Genomic DNA, 20,034 nt, shown 5'->3' on the forward strand with positions numbered 1-20,034 from the left:
AAAAAAATTCATTATTTTGAGAGCTCCTTATTTTGAAATAAGTCCTTTAATTAATTCATTAAACTTTTACTACAGAAAGCTGAAAGGTATAATAGAGTAGATCTAAATAAAGAACACTGATTTTATTTCTCTAAGAACTTTTACTATTAAGAGTATGTTTTTCAGAGCCATGATAGTTTGAAATCTAATATACTGCATTCAAAATGTTTATAACATTTGGCCATTTTTAGGAATTTGCAGGAATTTCACCTTTAAGAATTTTTTCTAAGGAAATAAACACTGAAGAGAAAAGACAGGTCTAGAATATTTAAAGCAACAATATTTATAATAGAAAGATAAACTAAATATTTATATTATAAACTGAAATTATAATAGAAAAATAAACTAAATGTCTAACAATGAGGGACTTATTAAAGAAATAATGGTCGGGGCATATAATGGTAATTACTGCAATCATTTGAAATAAGTTTTTAAAAGAGTATTTAATTATATAGAAAGTTGTTTATAATAAAAGACATGTTTTTCTAAAAAGCAGGGCACAAAAATTGCACGTGGAGCATAAACCTACTGGTAACAAAAAAAATACAGACTACTAACATAGATGCATATAGGAAAGTCTAGAATTACATACAGGTTATTAACAATGGCTCTGGATAATGAGATAAGAGATAATTTTTCTTTGTGTTTAACCACAGTTTCTATAATGAATGTCAAATTTATAAGAAAGAAAAAACTCCTCCCTTTTATTCTCATAGAGTGGTGGAACCAAGCTCCTAGATGGGCGCCCTTTGGTTGTCAGGAGCCACACATGACCGAAACGGTGTTGCTATCATTTAATGGGGAGAGACCAAGAATGCTAAGTAAGCATCCTGCAGTTTGAGGGACAGTCTCATTTGACAGAGAATAGTCCTGTCCTAAATTCCAAAAGAGCCCCAGTTGAGCTACACTGGTACAACTGGTTGAATTACAACAGAATACCATTCGTTGAATACCTACTCTACATCAAGAGCCTTCAAAACGCACTAAGACTAAGGCTCAAATAACTTATATTTGTATTTAATTATACATACCATATCCTCAATACACTGAGCTGAATGCATTTTTTCAAACATCAAACAATCATTTAAGCTGTGTCTCTAGACTATCACACCAACTGAAGATTTTAATTCATTCAACAGTCTTTCTACAAGTCAAGTTGAGGTCTTCCTTGGGTTTTTATCAAGTACCAAAACAAATGGGAAATGGCATATTTGTCTGGAAACTTGGTCTTCATGTAACTATTCCAGCTGTTCACATCAAAAACTGAGAAAATCAGACACTTAATTATGGCAGCTAACATTTATTAAGCACTTAATATGTACCAGGAAATGGGTCAAATACCATATATACATAGTGTCCTTTAATTCTTACAATCACCAAAGGGATAAAAACTATTACGTTCCTATTTTACAGAGGGGGAAACTGAGGGTTTTAGAAATTAAGTCACAGGTCCAAGGTCATATAACTAGAACCTAAAAATGATTTCAGATGCTAAATTCTTCCAATTCAAGAATCTAAAAATGATCTCAAATCCTAAATTCTTCCAATTCAGAGGGGAAAAGGGGGAGGTTATGGAAAAAGAAGTATTTAGGTGAATCAAGCTAGTGGGAGACTTTGGGGCTAAAGTGGGATCCCAGTACAAACCCTCCGTAATGATATTTCCATCAAGAGAGAAAAACCAATCTGACTGCAGAATGCAGAATCTATTGTTTCTGGGGGTAATATAACAATTTTTTAAAACAGTGCATTTTTGTATCCTACTTTAATTTCAAAATGAATCTACAGTTAAGAAGAAATTTTTTAAAACTTTCTTAACTGTTAAAGAATTCTCTGAAAAATGATGAACGCTTTCTAATTTTATTTGAATTACATATATTTAATTTAAAAAAGAAAACTACTCTGAAAACTATTCTATATATTGACAAGCTATGGATAGAATTAGAAACAGAAGATTAGAACTACTGAGTTTTCTGGAGAACAGCTGGTACTAGAGGAAGACAGCAGTAGTTCCAAAAAGTTACTATAAGCTCTATGAAATATACTTAAAACAGAAGTTTTTCTTTTCATCAAGGTAATGTCGAACATTTTCCAATTCACTCATATCTATATCAAACATCAATTTGAAATGTTGATTTTATTATTCAAATTTCCACTAAGCATAAAAAACTGAGAGGAAACAAAGAATCCTACATTCCTCCTTCTGCAAATCAAGGCCTAAATATGGTAAGATGCAGGTATCTACCTAATCCAAAAATCTTAGGTCAGAGCTATCACCAACAAGATATGTTATGAATTCCTTGTATTGTAGCCCAGCTAGAGAAAGTCAGTGTAAAGGATATATTTTAAGGCCTCTCTGCATGGTAATTATTTAGTATGTTTAGCACAATTCTAACTAGCAAAAGGATTATAACTGTGCAAAAGTAATGACATTTTGAAGGGAATACCCTGAAAATTCTCCACTCAGATTGAAAATATTCTGAATTTTGACTCAAAATTGCTTGATTATTGGTGGTAGGAAGTAGCCTTCCACAATACCTACAAACTGCACTCCTGCATGGTGAATGGCTTTAATATTAAAAAATTTAACTTTAAGCATTTATGAGTCTCTAACTCTGAACATTGCTGAAAGAAGTATTTGACACTGCAAACTTTTAGAAGCATGCCAGTTTAGGATTTATTACCTATCTTGTGGTTTAAAACTATTTCATAAAACAAAATTTAGGACTTGTCTCTGTTCAAGTCTACTAGGCTCCTGAATACTAAAGGGAAAGAACACCATATTATCTTTGCATGCCGTAAGGAAACACTGAAACCACACATTAGAAGTTTGTGTTATCATCCTGCAATCCAGTGAAAAAACAATGCCACTAAATACCTCTACTTTGACTGTGTGCAAATTCCCAATGCTTTTTTTTTTTGCGGTACGCGGGCCTCTCACCGCTGCAGCCTCTCCCGTTGCGGACCACAGGCTCAGGACGCGCAGGCTCAGCAGCCATGGCTCACGGCCCAGCCGCTCCGCGGCATGTGGAATCTTCCCGGACTGGGGCGCGAACCTTGTGTCCCCTGCATCGGCAGGTGGACTCCCAACCACTGCGCCACCAGGGAAGCCCCCCAATGCTTTTTAAAGAATAATTTTTAGAAAGTACAGAAAGTATACATCAGCTATGGAATATTAAGGGGTTTGGAGGAATAAATAACTCAAGAAAACAGAAAACACATATGACTTCTATTCATTCTTAGAATGAAATCAGAAACATGAACAAACTAACTTGCTTCCTTCTGTGTCTAATGAATTATCTCCCAATTTTAGCTAAGGTCAACTTAAATCCAACTAGGCAGGAAAGAGAGACTGTGATAACCCACTTTCTGGCATGAGATTTCCCTTAAAGTTTCCTATTTATAATCCAAGAAGCAGTATGTGTACTTATTTCACCAACATTTGGTAAAATATATACATCGATTTATTTTCCCCAAGCTTGTTCCAAAAGAAACAGTTTAAGGCAGGTAAGCTTTTACCTATAAATATACATTGACAGTGAGGCATTAATAGAATGTAGGAAAAATTTTTACTAATCATACCTACTTTACTTTCTTAGAAGTAGAACACTGATTTTCCATCTCAAAGCTTTGTTTAAAAGTGGGTATCTAAATAATCCTCATGTTTTACTTTTATTCCTAAATGCTGAGGGCAATGTAATTAATTAAAAAAAAAAAAAAGAAAGAGACTAAAGGTAAGAGGGAGGAAAATAGTCATACACAAACCTTGCTTCTGGTCGCTAGCTGCAGTGACAGGGGTGCTGGCAGCAAGATGAGCGCTCTCCACAGTCCCATAAACCACAGGGCTGTGCTCAGGGACCTGGCTGGGCAGCTGCTGGGATTTGAAGTACAAAAAAGGGTGATAATGAGCGTGCGAACATAAAAACTAGCAACATGGAACCCAAGGCAAGTGGGGAAGACAAAGTAGGGCAGGAGATCACAAAATTAAAAAAAAACAAAACAAAAACAGAAAGCAAGGAAAAAATATATAGGCCAGTATAATAAATTCAAAGAGTACATGGGAAGACAAGGAAGAAAAGGAAAAGAGGCAGCAGGAAAGGGGAAGGAAAAGAGATGATTAATATTAACCACAGCAAGAGAAGACAGCACAACAATCATTAGTATAATGCATTCTCCAGTGTTCCTTCTAAGGACAGACTTTCAATCTAACAGTTATGTCACATCTGAGAGAGAATTTAGCATCCTCCCAGTCAAGACCAAAGGGACTTGGTCAACTTCATTTATAAATTACCTAGCAAAGTAGTTCATCAGTCAAAAAGAGGACAAACAAAACATGATGGGTTTTAAAACCAGTTACTGATTCAAGAAAACAATACTGAAAGGTGATTCTTACCATTTGTCCATATAACCACTCAGGTGAAATGCAACTTGGAAAGCCTTTAAAGAAACTTTCACCTTAAAATGTCTTTAGATTCTGGGTCAAGGATGATATCTTTTCAGAGTCTGAAATCTGAGTAAAGTATCTGGCTTTTCAGAGCTAAGAGAAAACTATCCTTTTCAATCAGCCAGTATATGGAATAAAAAATGCCCATCAAAATCCTAGCAGAGTAGGTTGAAAAAAATTGCAGGCATTGTTCAACTTAGAGGGAAAAAGAATTACACAAGAAAGAACGAGAACATTCAATCTGCATCACATTCCAGTTAGGTATTTGTTCTGGATTTGAGGGTTACACAAAAGCCACACAACAAAGCAGTGTCTCTCCTCGGAGATCTAAGGTCAATTTTTTGATAGCTATAATCGTCTATGTTGAATTCTATCAGTGCTATCAGAGCAGAGCTCCCTGCACAATTCTGATTTTTTTTTTTTTGGAGGGGATGGGGAAATTGGGGGTAGACAGGGCCACTCAAAAATGGGAGTTAATGAAAAATATTTTCGAGTCAGTAAGTCTCACATACAGTAGGAATATAAAATGAAATATATGAGTTAAACACCTATCATTTACCGTATGTCATTTAACTAACAATGCTTTTCACAATGTACAACATACAATTTATATAGGACTATATGTAATGTATAAAATAACAGATAAAAATGGGAAAAATAGTATTATCTCACCTATTCATTATAGACCATGAAAGTACTCATATTCCACAAAAACTTCTAAATGAAGACCACTAAAATTATATTTCCATATGTAAAAAATGAAAGAGTTTCTATTTTCACTTTGAATCACTGTCAAATGGATAGTACTACCATGATTACTCTACTCTGAATCCTTAGCTCCAGTGGGAAAAAAATTCTATTATTAAAATTCAAAAACTAGGAAGGGTTCCCAGCTGTAAGTGAAAATAACAGTCACCCCTCTATACCCACAGATGTGTGAACCGCAGATACACAGACCTGATTGTACTAGCCATTAATACCTAAAAGACTTAAATATCCACGGATTTTGCTATCCGTGGGTCCTGGAACCAATCTTCTGTGGATACTGAGGGATGACTGTAGGGACTCAGTTCAATTCTATGGTTGAAAACAGCTCTAGAACAAAGGAAAGAGTCTATACTCTTTAATATTTATTAAATAGTTATCCACATAACCCAGGAAAGAAAGATCTGTAAATTGTGTCCTTTACCAGAAAGAATGAAAATATTAACTACTCTAATAGTCAGGGAAATTAATAACCAATGAAAAAGGGTAACTGCTGAAAGTAGGTCACCAAAATAAATGACATACATGGTTAAGGTGGGAGTTTTAAGACAGTAAAAGACTGCTGATACCTATAAATTTGTATAGATCAGAGAGTTTTTCAACCTAAGATTAAAATACCTTCAATCATATTAAAAAGACAACTGCACAGGCATTTTTCCAACAACAAAGCCCTAGGAAGATGTTATGTATAAAGATTTATAAGAAAGGAGTGAGATAACATGTTGGTTAACTCATAGTTCCAAATCCAAGTATCTAGTACTTAGTTATATAGCCACGGAATGCTAGGAAAGTACTCAATTTCCTCAGCTGGGGACTTCCCTGGCAGTCCAGTGATTAAGACTCCACACTTCCAATGCAGGGGGTGCAGGTTCGATCCCTGGTCGGGGAACTAAGATCCCACATGCCACATGGCGCAGCCAAAAAAAAAAAAAAAAAACAAACCACACAAAGGTAATCCTTAGCTGTAAACTGAAAAGGAACTAAAGATCCTACAGTGCCTTTCAGCTTTAACATTCTCTAAGCCTCTGATAGGACCAAGAAAATAACATACTAACATACAACATACATCAATACTTTAATTTTGTTTCAGATTAATTTTAATTTAGGATAATCTCAAATGTTAGCTAACCTCTAATTTCATCTCTTCTCAGGTGACATGATCAACCCTGTTGAGAATATATTTAATGAATTTCAAAATCACTGCACTTCAGTCACTTTCACTGTTAGTAGGAGTTAAAATTTATAAAAATCAGACTGGAAGGGCAATTGATATCAAAACATAAAATAATTCAACAAAGATGCTCAGGAAGTCAGGTTAAAAGGTTAGGGTTTATCTGGCAACATCACATTGTTTCAACAGTTCATAATTTATGTCAATACTAAATTCCCTCCCCACATCAAATTTTTCAAGATCAAAGCTCTGATTGGCAGAAGAAAAAAAATTCTCACTTTTCAAATACAATGTTAAGGAAGCTTATTTAAAGAATGGCAAGGTATCGGATACTTGATAGCACCCAAGAAGTGAATTTCCTGTATGAACTCTACTTGAGAATCTACTCTGTTGAAGATTTACATATTAAATTTGAAATACTGGCCTGAAGGGATACTGGTAGATGTGGGCCCACAGGAAGAATTAATTTTTTTTAAATAGAGTACCAACAGATAAAACGAGGCAACAAAATCTGGATTGTCTTTAATATTCTTTGTACAATTTAAAATTCAATTCTCGAGAGCAGCCAAGATGGCAGAGTAGAAAGACTCAGTTATCTCACTCATGAGCACGCCAAAATCACAACTGTCTTCAAAACGACCATCAATGAAAAAGACTGGAACCTACCAGAAAAGATTTTCTAAAACTAAAGACATAAAGAAGGAACTAAAACAAGACGGGTAGGAGGGGCAGACTCGTGATATAATCAAATCCCATACCCCTGGGTGGGCAACCCACAAACTGGAGAATAGTTATATTGCAAAGGATTTCCCGTAGGAGTGAGAGTTCTGAGACCCACGTCCAACTCCCCAGTCCAGGGGTCCTGCACCGGGAAGATGAAACCCCAGAGCATGTGGCTTTGAAGGCCAGAGCGGCTTAATTTCAGAAGCCCCATAGGACAGAGGGCAAAAGAAACTTCACTCTTAAAAGGGTGCACACAAAATCTGATGCGCACTGGGACCCAGGTCAAAAGCAGTAACTTGATAGGAGCCTGGGCCAGACCTACTTGCTGGTCTTGGGCAGTCTCCTGGAGAGGTATTTGTGGGGGTGTGTGTGTGTGGCTGTGGCTCACCCTGAGGACACAGATACTGGTGGCAGCCATATTTGGGAACATTCTACTGTGTGACCACTGCTGCTGGTGGCTGCCATCTTCACTCACTAGTTCCAACACCTAACCCTAAATCCACACAACAGCCTGTAGGCACCAGTGCTGGGACGCCTCAGGCAAAGCAACTCGGCAGGAACAGAGGCCCACCCATCAGCAGACAGGCCGCCAAAAGACGTCGTAATCCCACAGCCACCTCTAGACGTGCGCCAAGACATGCCCTTGCCCACCAAAGGGCCAAGAACCACTTCCACCCAGCAACGGGTATGCACTGCCCTCTCCCTCCAGGAAGCCTGCACTAGCCTCTAGAACAGCCTCATCCAACAGGGGGCAGACACCAGATGCAAGAAAACTATGATCCTGCAGTCTGCAGACCCAGCCCACTCACAGCAGGCCAGACCTTATCCTGGGACCAGCTTGGCCCAGGCCCCGTCCACCAGCAGGCCAACACAAGCTTCAGGACACCCTGGATCCCATACCAAACTGTGTCAGGAACTGGCTCCCCCACCAACGATTTGAAACAAGTTCTAGGATCCCTGGGCCCTTCAGCCAGACTTCAGGAACCAGCTCTGCATGCCACTACTAACCCCAGGCACTAATCCCAGGACCTGGTGTAGTACAGGCAACAGCCTCGGAGTCTTTGGGATCCTGACTCCACCCACCAGTGAGCCGGCACTAGCCCAAGGGCCCCCTAGGGATCTAAAACAAGCCACCTCGTGACCAGGCCCCACCACACAGCAGCTAGCAGCATCCACACAAGGCATGGCCTGGCAACCAATCACACTAGGGGCCAACAAAGCCCACCAGACCACCCACACAGTCAGCCCTCCACAACAGAAGGAGTCACTCAGTCCTCTTAGGAGGAACCCCTAGAGCATACAGCTTGGGTGACAACAGGGGCGTGCACTGCTGGGACCCATAGGATGTCTCCTATAGAAGGTCACTTTTCCAAGTTTGAGAAATGTAACTAACCTACCACATATATAAAAATACAAATAGAAACTCAGACAAAATGAGGTGGCAGAGAAACATGTTCCAGATGAAGGAACGAGACAAAACCCCAGAAGAAAAACCAAATGAAGTGGAGACAGGCAATCTACCCAAGAAAGAGTTCAGAGTAATGATTGTAAAGATGATAAAAGAACTCAGGAGAAGAATGGATACACAGAGTGAGAAGTTTTTAACAAAGAGTTAGAAAATATAAAGAACAACCAAACAGAGATGAAGAATACAATAACTGAAATGAAAAATATACTAGAAGGAATCAATAGCAGACTAAATGATACAGAGGAATGGACCAGTAAGCTGGAAGACAGAGTCGTGGAAATCACTGCTGCCGAACAGAAAAAAGAAAGAGGGCTTCCCTGGTGGCGCAGTGGTTGAGAGTCCGCCTGCCGAAGCAGGGGACACGGGTTTGTACCCCAGTCTGGGAAGATCCCACATGCCGCAGAGCGGCTGGGCCCATGAGCCGTGGCCGCTGAGCCCGCGCGTCCTGAGCCTGTGCTCCGCAATGGGAGAGGCCACAACAGTGAGAGGCCCGCGTACCGCAAAAAAAAAAAAAGAAAGAAATGAAATGAGGACAGTTTAAGAGACCTCTGAGACAATATCAAGTGTACTAATATTCATATTATAGTGGTCTGAGACAAAGAGAGAGAGAAAGGGCCTGAGAAAATATGTGAAGACACAATAGCTGAGAACTTCCCTAACCTGGGAAAGGAAACAGTCACCCAAGTCCAGGAAGTGCAGAGAGTCCCACACAGGATTAACACAAGAGGAAGACACCAAGACACACCATAATCAAAATGACAAAAATAAAGATAAAGAGAGAATATTAAAAGCAAGGGAACTCCCACAAGGCTATCAGCTGATTTTTCAGCAGAAACTCTGCAGGCCAGAAGGGAGTAGGACGATATATTTAAAGTGATTAAAGGGAAAAACCTACAACCAAGAATATTCTACCTGGCAAGGTTCTCATTCAGATTTGATGGAGAAATCAAAAGCTTTACAGACAAGTAAAAGCTAAAAGAGTTCAGCACCACCAAATCAACTTTACAACAAATGTTAAAGGAACTTCTCTAGGCAAAAAAAGACACAACCAGCAACAAGAAAACTACAAAATAAAAAAGCTCACTGGTAAAGGTAAACACACACTAAGGGTAGGAAATCATACATACATAAAGCTAGCAGGGAGGTTAAAAAGACAAAAAAATGTAGTCAAGTCATCTATAACCACAATAAGCAGTTAAGGGATACACAAAACAGATGTAAAATATGATATCAAAAACAGTAATCATGAGAGGAGAAGACTAAAAATGTAGGGGTTTAAAAATGCATTTGAGGGACTTCCCTGGTGGTCCAGCGGTTAAGACTCCGCGCTTCCACTGCAGGGGGCACAGGTTCAAGCCTTGGTTGGGGAACTAAGATCCTGCCTGTCGATCTCATGTGCTGCATGGCACAGCCAAAAAAAAAATACATTTGAAATTAAAAGATGAGCAACTTAAAACAATCATGTATATATACAGACTGCTAACCACAAACCAAAAATCTACGATAGATATATACACAAAAAAGGAAAGGAATCCAAACGTAACACTAAAGATAGTCATAAAATCATAATAGAAGAGAGCAAAAGAAGACAGGCAAAAAAAAAAGACCTACAAAACAAATAAAAAACGAGTAACAAAATGGCAGTAAGAACATACATATCAATAATTATCTTAAACATAAACGAACTAATTGCTCCAACCAAAAGGAATAAAGTGGCTGAACGAATACAAAAATTAGGTCTACATATATGCTATCTACAAGAGACTCACCTCAGATCTAGAGAAACACACAGAATGAAAGTGAGAGAATGGAAAAAAGTATTCCATGCAAATGGAAATCAAAAGAAAGCCAGAGTAGCAATACTTATATTGGACAAAATAGACTTTAAAATAAAAACTGTTACAAGAGACAAAGAAGGACACTACATAATGATCAATGGATCAATCCAAGATTAAGATAAAGAATTCAAATACATATGCAACCAACATAGGAGCACCTCAATATATAAGGCAAATATTAACATATAAAAGGAGAAATCGACAGTAACACAATAATAGTAGGGGACTTTGACACCCCACTTACATCAATGGTCAGATCATCCAAACAGAAAATCAGTAAGGAAACACAGACCTTAAATGACACATTAGACCAAATGGACTTAACTGATATATAAAGGGCATTCCACGTGAAAGGAGCTGAATACATTTTCTTTTCAAGAGCACATGGGGCATGCTCCATGATAGATCACAGGCTAAGCCATAAAACAAGCCTTGATAGGGTTAAGAAAACTGAAATCATATCAAGCATCTTTTCCAATCACAATGCTCTGAGACTAGAAATTAACTACAAGAAAAAAACTGCAAACACATGGAGGATGAAAAATATGCTACTAAACACAAACACATGGAGGAAAGAAAATATGCTACTAAACAACCAATGGATCACTGAAGAAATCAAAGAGGAAATTAAAAAATACTTAGAGGCAAATGAAAAAAAAAAAGCTGAACCTAGGGGATGTGGCAAAAGCAGTTCTAAGAGGGAAGTTTAGAGCAATACAAGCTTACCTCAGGAAACCAGAAAAATCTCAAATGAATAACCTTACTAAAGCAATTAGAGAAAGAAGAACAAACAAAACCTAAACTTAGTAGAAGGAAAGAAGCCATAAAGATCAAAGAAGAGGGCTTTCCTGGTTGTGCAGTGGTTGAGAGTCTGCCTGCTGATGCAGGGGACACAGGTTCGTGCCCCGGTCCGGGAAGATCCCACATGCCGTGGAGCGGCTGGGCTCATGAGCCATGGCCGCTGAGCCTGCGTGTCCGGAGCTTGTGCTCTGCAACGGGAGAGGCCACGACAGTGAGAGGCCCGCGTAACGCAAAAACAAACAAACAAACAAAAGATCAAAGAAGAAATAAATGAAATACAGACTAAAAAACAAAAAAAGATCAATGAAACTACAAGCTGGTTCTTTGAAAAGATAAACAAAATTAATAAACCTATAGCCAGACTACCCAATAAACAAAGGGAGAAGGTCCAAATCAATAAAATCAGAAGTGAAAAAGGAGAAGTTACAACTGATACCACAGAAATACAACAGATCATAAGAGACTACTACAAGCAACTATACACCAATACAATAGACAACCTAGAACAAATGGACAAATTCTTAGAAAGGCACAACCTCCCAAAATTGAACCAGGAAGAAATAGAAAACACCAACAGACCAACTACCAGTACTGCAATTGAATCAGTAATTTAAAAACTCCCAAAGCAAACGTCCAGGACCAGATGACTTCACAGATGAATTCTACCAAACATTTAGAGAAGAGTTAGCATCTATCCTTCGAAACAGTGCAAAAAAACTGCAGAGGAAGGAATACTTCTGAACACATTCTATGAGGCCAGCACCACCCTGATACCAAAACCAGACAAAGATACTACAAAAATAGAAAATTACAGGCCAATATCACTCATAAAAATAGATTCAAAAATCCTCAACAAAATACCAGCAAACCAAATCTAACAATACATTAAAAAGATCATACACCATGATCAAGTGGGATTTATCCTAGGGATGCAAGGATTTTTCAATAGCTGCTAATCAATCTATGTGATACACAACATTAAAAAATTGAAGAATAAAAACCATATGATCATCTCAATAGATGCAGAAAAAGCTTTTGATAAAATTCAACATCCATTTATGATAAAAACTCTCCAGAAAGTGGGCATAGAGGGAATATACCTCAAAATAATAAATGTCATATATGACAAACCCACAGTTGACATCATACTCAATGGTGAAAAGCTGAAAGCATTTCCTCTAAGATCAGGAACAAGACAAGAATGCCCACTCTTGCCACTTTTATTCAACACAGGTTTGGAAGTTCTAGCCACAGTATTCAGAAAAGAAAAAGAAATTTTAAAAATCCAAATTGGAACAGAAGAAGTAAAACTGTCACTGTTTGCAGATGACATGATACTATACATAGGAAATCCTAAACATGCTACCAGAAAACTACTAGAGCTCATCAATGAATTTGGTATAGTTGCAGGATACAAAATTAATGTGCAGAAATCTGTTGCATTTCTATACACTAACAACGAACTATCAGAGAAATTAAGAAAATAACCTCATTCACCAATGCATCAAAAAGAACAGAACATCTAGGAATAAGCCTACCTAAGGAGGCAAAGACCAGTACTCTGAAAACTCTAAGACACTGATGAAAGAAACTGAAGATGACACAACAGATGGAAAGATATACCATGTTCCTGGATTGGAAGAATCAATGTTGTTAAAATGACCATACTATCCAAGGCAATCTACAGATTCAATGCAAGTCCTGTCAAAATACCAATGGCATTTTTCACAGAACTAGAACAAATAATTTTAAAATTTATATGAAACACCTAAGACCCCAAATAGCCAAAACAGTCTTGAGAAAGAAGAACAGAGCTGGAGAATTCATGCTCCTTGACTTCAGACTGTACAAAAAAGCTACAGTCACCAAAACAGTACAATACTGGCATAAAAACAGACACATAGATCAATGAAACAGGATAGAGAGCCCAGAAATAAACCCAAGCACTTACGGTCAATTAATCTATGACAAAGGAGGCAAGGATATACAATGGAGAAAAGACAGTCTCTCCAATAAGTGGTGCTGGAAAAACTGGACAGCTACATGTAAAAGAAATAAATTAGAACACTCTCTGACACCATACACAAAAATAAACTCAAAATGGATTAAAGACTTAAATGTAAGACCAAACAGTATAAAACTCCTAGAGAAAAACACAGGCAGAATACTCTTTGACATAAGTTGCAGCAATATTTTTTGGGGATCCACCTCCTAAAGTAAAGAAAATAAAAGCAAAAATAAACAAATTGGACGTAATTAAACTTACAAGCTTTTGCACAGGAAACCATCGACAAAATGGAAAGACAACCTAGTAAATGGAAGAAAATATTTGCATATGATATGATGGATAGGGCATTAATACCTAACATATGTAAACAGCTCATACAACATGACATCAAAAAAAAAACAACCCAACTAAAAAGTGGGCAGAAGAACTGAATCAAAAAGAACACAAATAACAAATATTGGTGAGGATGTGGAGAAAAGGGAACCCTCGTACACTGTTGGTGGGAATGTAAACTGCTGCAGCTATTGTGGAAAACAGTATGGAAATGCTCTCAAAAATAAAAACAGAACTATCATATGACCCAGCAATTCAACTCCTGAGTATATATCAAAAAAAGAAAAAACATTTATTCGAAAAGATACATGCACCCCAATGTTCATAGCAGCATTATTTATAATTGCCAAGATACAGAGGCAACCTAAGTGTCCGTCAAAAGATAAATGGATAAAAAAGATGTGATACACACACACACACACACACACACACACACACACACACACACACACACACACACACACACACACACACCGGTATCTACTGAGCCATAAAAGAGAAATGAAAATTTTGCCATTTGTAGCAACATGGATGGACTTAGAGGGCATTATGCTAAGTGAAATAAGTCAGATAAAGACAAATACTGTGTGATATCACTTATATGTGGAATCTAAAACATACAACAAACTAGTGAATATAGCAAAAAAGAAGCAAACTCACAGATATAGAGAACAAACTAGTGACTATCAGTGTGGGGGGAGGGGCAATATAGGGGTGGGGCAGTGGGGGATACAAAACTACTGGGTGTCAAGTATGTATTGTACAACACGGGAAAATAGTCAATATTTTGTAATAACTGTAAATGGAAAGTAACCTTTAAAAGTTGTATAAAAATTTAAAAATTAGATTTGGCAGTTTAAAAAGTAAATAAAATTCATTTCTCTTTACATAACCTATATTGTTTCTACCCAAAGAGAGGCCACCATCATTTACTGTCTATTTTAAACGTGTATATGACAGGATGCTTCATTACAGAGGTAATTGTAGACAGGAGGCCAGCAACTATGGCCCAGGGGCCACATGCCTATTTTGGTACTTCCCATGAGATAAGAACTTTTTACATTTTTAAATAGTTGGGGGAATTTTAAAAGAACAATATTTCTTGACATATGAAAATTACAGGATACTTAGAAAGTTTTATTGGAACAGCCACAGCCATTCATTTACATATTGTCTATGGCTGCTTTCATGCAACAATATCAGAGTCGAGTAGTGGTGAAAGAGACAGCTGGCTGCAAAACCAAAAATGTGTACTATCTGGCCCTTTACAGAAAATGATTGCTGACCCTTATTGTAATCCACTGAGAGAAAGCCAGAGACTCCAAATAGTTATACAAATATAAGCAAGATGCTGATGTAATTTACTGTTATCGTAAGAGGCTATTTGAACGTTTCACATTTCATTATTTATATGTTATATGTAACTGACTTTTCGAAGTCCCATTCAATGACTTTAAAACAGCCATTGTAATAAATACCACATGTGTTTAACATATACAAACCCTGGGGATAAAGAAGTATTGCCCCCAATTGAGAAACATTATGAAGATTAGGAAGTAAAAAAATAAATGGCACCAGGAAAAAGGACCAAAACATACTTCTTTCATAAATGGGAGAGAATTCTCCTACATGCATTCTTTAGAAAGGTGTGTATGTGAGTGTCTGCATGCGCACACATGCGCACACACACTCACATGTGTGGATTTTCCCCCCTGGCATCTATCACATACAAAGCATTGAGAACCCACTGGTGATTAAAACAGAAAAATCCTTAGCTTGGAGCTTATATTCTTTCAAGGGAAACATATTAAAGAATAAACCTGTACACACACAGAGGAATATTATTCAACCATAAAAAAAAATGAAAGCTTGCCCTTTGCAATAACATGAATGGACCTTGTGGGTATTATACTAAGTGAAATAACTCAGATAGAGAAAGAAATGCCGTATGAGCTCACTTATATGTAGAATTAAAAAACAAAACAAAACTCATAGAAAAGAGAACAGATTGGTGGTTGCCAGAGGTGGGGGGTATGGTGGGAAAAATGGGTGAAGGGGATCAAAAGGTACAAACTTCCAGTTATAAAATAAATAAGTCATGGGGATGTAATGAACAGCATGGCAACTCTAGTTAATAATACTATATTGCATATTTGAAAGCTGCAAAGACAATAGATCTTAAAAGTTCTCATAAATAAAAAATTGTTTTTTGTAACTGTGCATGGTGACAGCTGTTAACTAGACTTATTGTGGTCATTTTACAATTTATACAAATATCATTATGTTGTACACCTAAAACTAATGTAATGTTTATGTCAATTATACCTCAGTAAAAAAATAAATAAATAGAGGGGCTTCCTTGGTGGCGCAGTGGTTAAGAATCCGCCTGCCAATGAAGGGGACATGGGTTCAAGCCCTGGTCCGGGAAGATCCTACATGCCACGGAGCAACTAAGCTCGTGCACCATAACTACTGAGCCTGAGCTCTAGAGCCTGCATGCCACAACTACTGAGCCCGCGTGCCACAACTACTGAAGCCTGCGCGCCTAGAGCCCATGCTCTGCAACAAGAGAAGCCACAGCAATGAGAAGCCCACACACCGCAACGAAGAGTAGCTCCCGCTCGACGCAACTAAAGAAAGACCATGCAAAGGAATGAAGACCCAACAAAGCCAAAAATAAATAAATAAATAAAAATTTTTAATAAATAAATAAAAAGAATAGACAGAGAGGCAAGCAGAAGCAAGGAGATGAGTAGGAAAGTTACTGTTGTTTAGGGGAGATCAAAGTGGTTTAGAGGATAACAGTAGCAGTGGAGATGGTGAAAATGAGCCAGATAGGACTTGCTGATATAATGGTGTGGAATATGGAATAAAGATTTGCGTTTTTAATTAAAAAAAATTTTTTGGCTGTGTTGGGTCTTCGTTGCTGCGCGCGGGCTTTCTCTAGTTGTGGCAAGCAGGGGCTACTCTCCATCGTGGTGCGCAGACTTCTCACTTGGGTGGCAAGTAAGTAATTCTTAAAACAGAAAAAAGAACAAGAGGGAGTAGGGAGAGGAAGGAAAATATATAGCTCATTTTAAAATTTTAAGTGATTTTACTTCACCACCCCTTTGGAAGTGGACAATTATGGAAGCCTTGCCTATACAGTTGTCCCTCAGTATCCATGGGGGATTGAGTCTAGGACAGCCCGTGGATACCAAAAGCCTCAGGTGCTCAAGTTCCTTATATGAAAAGGTACAGTATTTGCATTTAACCTCCCATGTACTTTAAATCATTTCTATATTACTCATAATACCTAATACAACATAAATGCTCTGTAAATACTTGCCAGTGCATGGTAAATTCAAGTTTTGCTTTTTAGAACTTTCTGAAATTTTTTTTCCTGAATCTTTTTCATCCCTGGTTATTTGAATTAGTAGATGAAGAACGTGTGGATAGGGAGGGCTGACCGTACAACACCATACACTTATTTTTACCCTGCAGGGTCCAAAATGACTTTCAGGAAGCTGGCACATTTCTTAATGTGAAAACGTTCCTTGTGCCTCACTGCTATCAACAACAGAGATATAGCTGAGAGACTCTGATGCTGAGGGAAAGTAACAAAAATGTTCCCTTCTTTCCAACTTAAATATTTAAGGACTAAAAGGGAACTCTGAGATTACTTAGTATAATCCCTCATTTTACATATCAAAAAATAGGGGTTTAAAGGGCTTCACATTCTGACCCAAGGTCATAAATCTAAGTGACAGAGTGGAGACCGACCAGCATCAAGTACTCTAGTATTCTGTCCATTCATGCACCTCTGTCTGTGTATTATGATCATCTGAATGGTCACATATATTACACGTATTTCTATATCTTTAATACATCTGAGATATAAAATCTCAAGGAGTTATTCCACAGATCATTTTAAAACTCAGGAAGCAGGACAATTTTAAATTCAATCTACTCTTCAGGACAAAAACAGAAGCAGCAAAAACATGTTTCTCCTCTCCATTCTCCTCCTCCAATGCAGTTTCTCTCAATTAACTCTTCTTAGCTTGCCTGCTTGCCAAAATCATTCATTATCCCCCTTTTCAAACATCCATGTACACTCCATGTTATGTTTTACTATAAATCCCAGTATCTAAGCTTGAAGAATCACCTCTGATTCTTCCCTCTAACTCCTAGGGGAACCATGCAATGTGTTTACCTGGACAGTACTGGTTTATGCCTGTTGTCCCAGCAAAATGATTAATAGCATCCCCATTCATTTCTAAAACTGCCCCAATTGCGATGATAAATTATAGGGTTACTCTTTTTATAATCCTTACTTAGTAACCAATTGCTGAATATTTCTCTCACTGGCTTCCTCTCCTTCAACTGACTTCCCAATTTATCGCTAGAAATGGTAACAGTCTCCCTTCACTCAATTTCCCATCTCCATGTGCCTTTTTGCACATGCTACCACTCTGCCTGGAATACCCTTCTCTCTCTTTCCATTTTTGTGAATACCAATCTGGGAACTCAGCCCAAGTGGCATCTCTGCTGTGAAGCCTTCAAGACTCCTCCAGTCATTCTCTGTGCCTTCTGAAACAACAATAATTGTAATACTAATAACAGATAACATTTGTTGAATGCTCATTGTGTCCCAAGCTTAAGCAATTTTAAGTATTTATTTAATACTTATAATAACTCTATATGATATTTATTTCCCTTGTTTTTTAAAATGTGGAAGCTAAAGTTCTAGAAGATAAGTAATTTGGCTAAAGTTACAAAATTCAGTTGTGGAACTAGGACTTGAAACCAAGTATATCTGATTCTAAGCCAAACCTTTAAACCTCTCCCCTGTACTGTCTCACCTGTACCAAGTATCATTAATAGGTTTCTGTGATCCAACACATTTGAGCCTGTGCTATAAATATGACCCACTTGGTCGTCTCTGTGCTGTAATAATTCTCAGTATATATTTCACAGGAGGATCGGTCATATATTAGTAAGCATCCTCTGTCTCCCTTGAAGAGACTGGGATGAGCTCAATGATAGGGAAAGGGCTTTGCTATTCACATCACATGCAATTGTGACTCAAAGCAGGTACTCCGTAAGGCCAAAAGCAATACAGTATTTACTATTTAGTCATAAATTCTGAAAAGGATTGTCTCATCTGCAGTCTTACTTACTAAGACTGTGGTCTAGGATCTATTTAGAATTAGGCCAAGGCTACAAACTAGCAGTTTTTAGGTTAAACCTAAAGGATCTTCTTTGGCTGGCATAGTGCTATTTATTAGTAGAATTAGTTGCTGATTAAAACTCGCAGATTGATTTCTAGCTTCTTTTGAAACATTGGGTCAACATTTTTACATGACATAACAATTAGGCATTAATGATTGCTTCCCCTAACCAGGGATATCCTCTCCTACTCTATGTGCACCACTCTCCATGAATTTCTAGAAAATGAAGCCAAGTGTCGGTTGCCATCATCACATTTGCGCTGTTGTTGTTCTTAAGAAGAAAATGAAATATTTCTAGTACATATGTCTGTTAAGAGGCTATTTATTCATTCCATGAATTTCACGCATTTGGAAAGACAACAGATCGGTAAGTGTGGATTTAAATGCAAACTACCTAATAAAATAAACTGATGCTTCAAGATAACATTACACCTCAAAAAGAACTACCAACATTATAATAATTGACTGATGACCTTTATCAAATAAAAATGTACATTTAATGGGCTTTATGATTACACATACATTCGTATTCAGGCCTGGGATCCCTGGGGAAAGATAAAAAGCAAAAGGATTCCTGTGACTAAGGACAGAGAGATAACCAGAAGAGGGTAGGATCAAGCTTGCTAAGACTAAAGAAAAACAAACCAGCCCACAGGGAATTAAAATGCAAAAAGATATACTAATATATATTCAAGTTGAGAATTTAAACACAAATCAACAAAAGGTTGTCAACTACACAGTTGGACAGTAACAATATTTTAATTAATGTGGGAAAATACAGACCAAAATTGAACTGCCCCGATCGACTAATCCTAAATTTTCGCTATAGTATGTTCCCACCTAACAGAGCACATAAGTGAATAACTTAAATGTGTATATGGTGCTTGTCCCATGTTTACGTACAGGGACAAGATTAAGTATAAACCCTGTTCAATCATTCTAGATTTGGAATATCCCTGGGGAAATAATAGGGAATGGTGAAAAGTCCTATTAACAATCATTAATATAACCTTACAATTCATATATCTAGATGGTTACATATTATACTTAGCTAGATGATGGAAGACTGAGATAAAAGTCAGCCAGAGAGTATCATCGTTTCCAAGTGAAACACATCATTATACAAAGTCCCAAGTTTTAGGTCGACTCAAAATTCACAGATTTTCAAGGGGCTCTAAACTTAGACATTTGTTTGTGAGCTCAATTTTTAAAGAACTTTTTTTAAACCTATACAGTA

General features: G+C 37.5%; 1 protein-coding gene across 7 annotated transcripts in view; it reads right to left on the reverse strand.

Annotated features, from left to right (window-relative positions):
- The window catches only part of EIF4G3 (eukaryotic translation initiation factor 4 gamma 3), a 368,147-nt gene that overhangs the window by 134,278 nt on the left and 213,835 nt on the right, over positions 1-20,034 (reverse strand). For 4 of the 7 annotated variants that reach the window (XM_060015609.1, XM_060015621.1, XM_060015597.1 and 1 more), the window contains one exon: positions 3,802-3,910. In XM_060015609.1, coding sequence (XP_059871592.1) covers positions 3,802-3,910 — 109 coding nt within the window. The remainder of the gene's footprint in view (positions 1-3,801; positions 3,911-20,034) is intronic. The other 3 variants (XM_060015631.1, XM_060015626.1, XM_060015603.1) reach the window with 1 other exon arrangement.

Source organism: Delphinus delphis, chromosome 1, assembly GCF_949987515.2.
Source record: "Delphinus delphis chromosome 1, mDelDel1.2, whole genome shotgun sequence".
In the NCBI taxonomy this organism is placed as follows: Eukaryota; Metazoa; Chordata; class Mammalia; order Artiodactyla; family Delphinidae; genus Delphinus; species Delphinus delphis.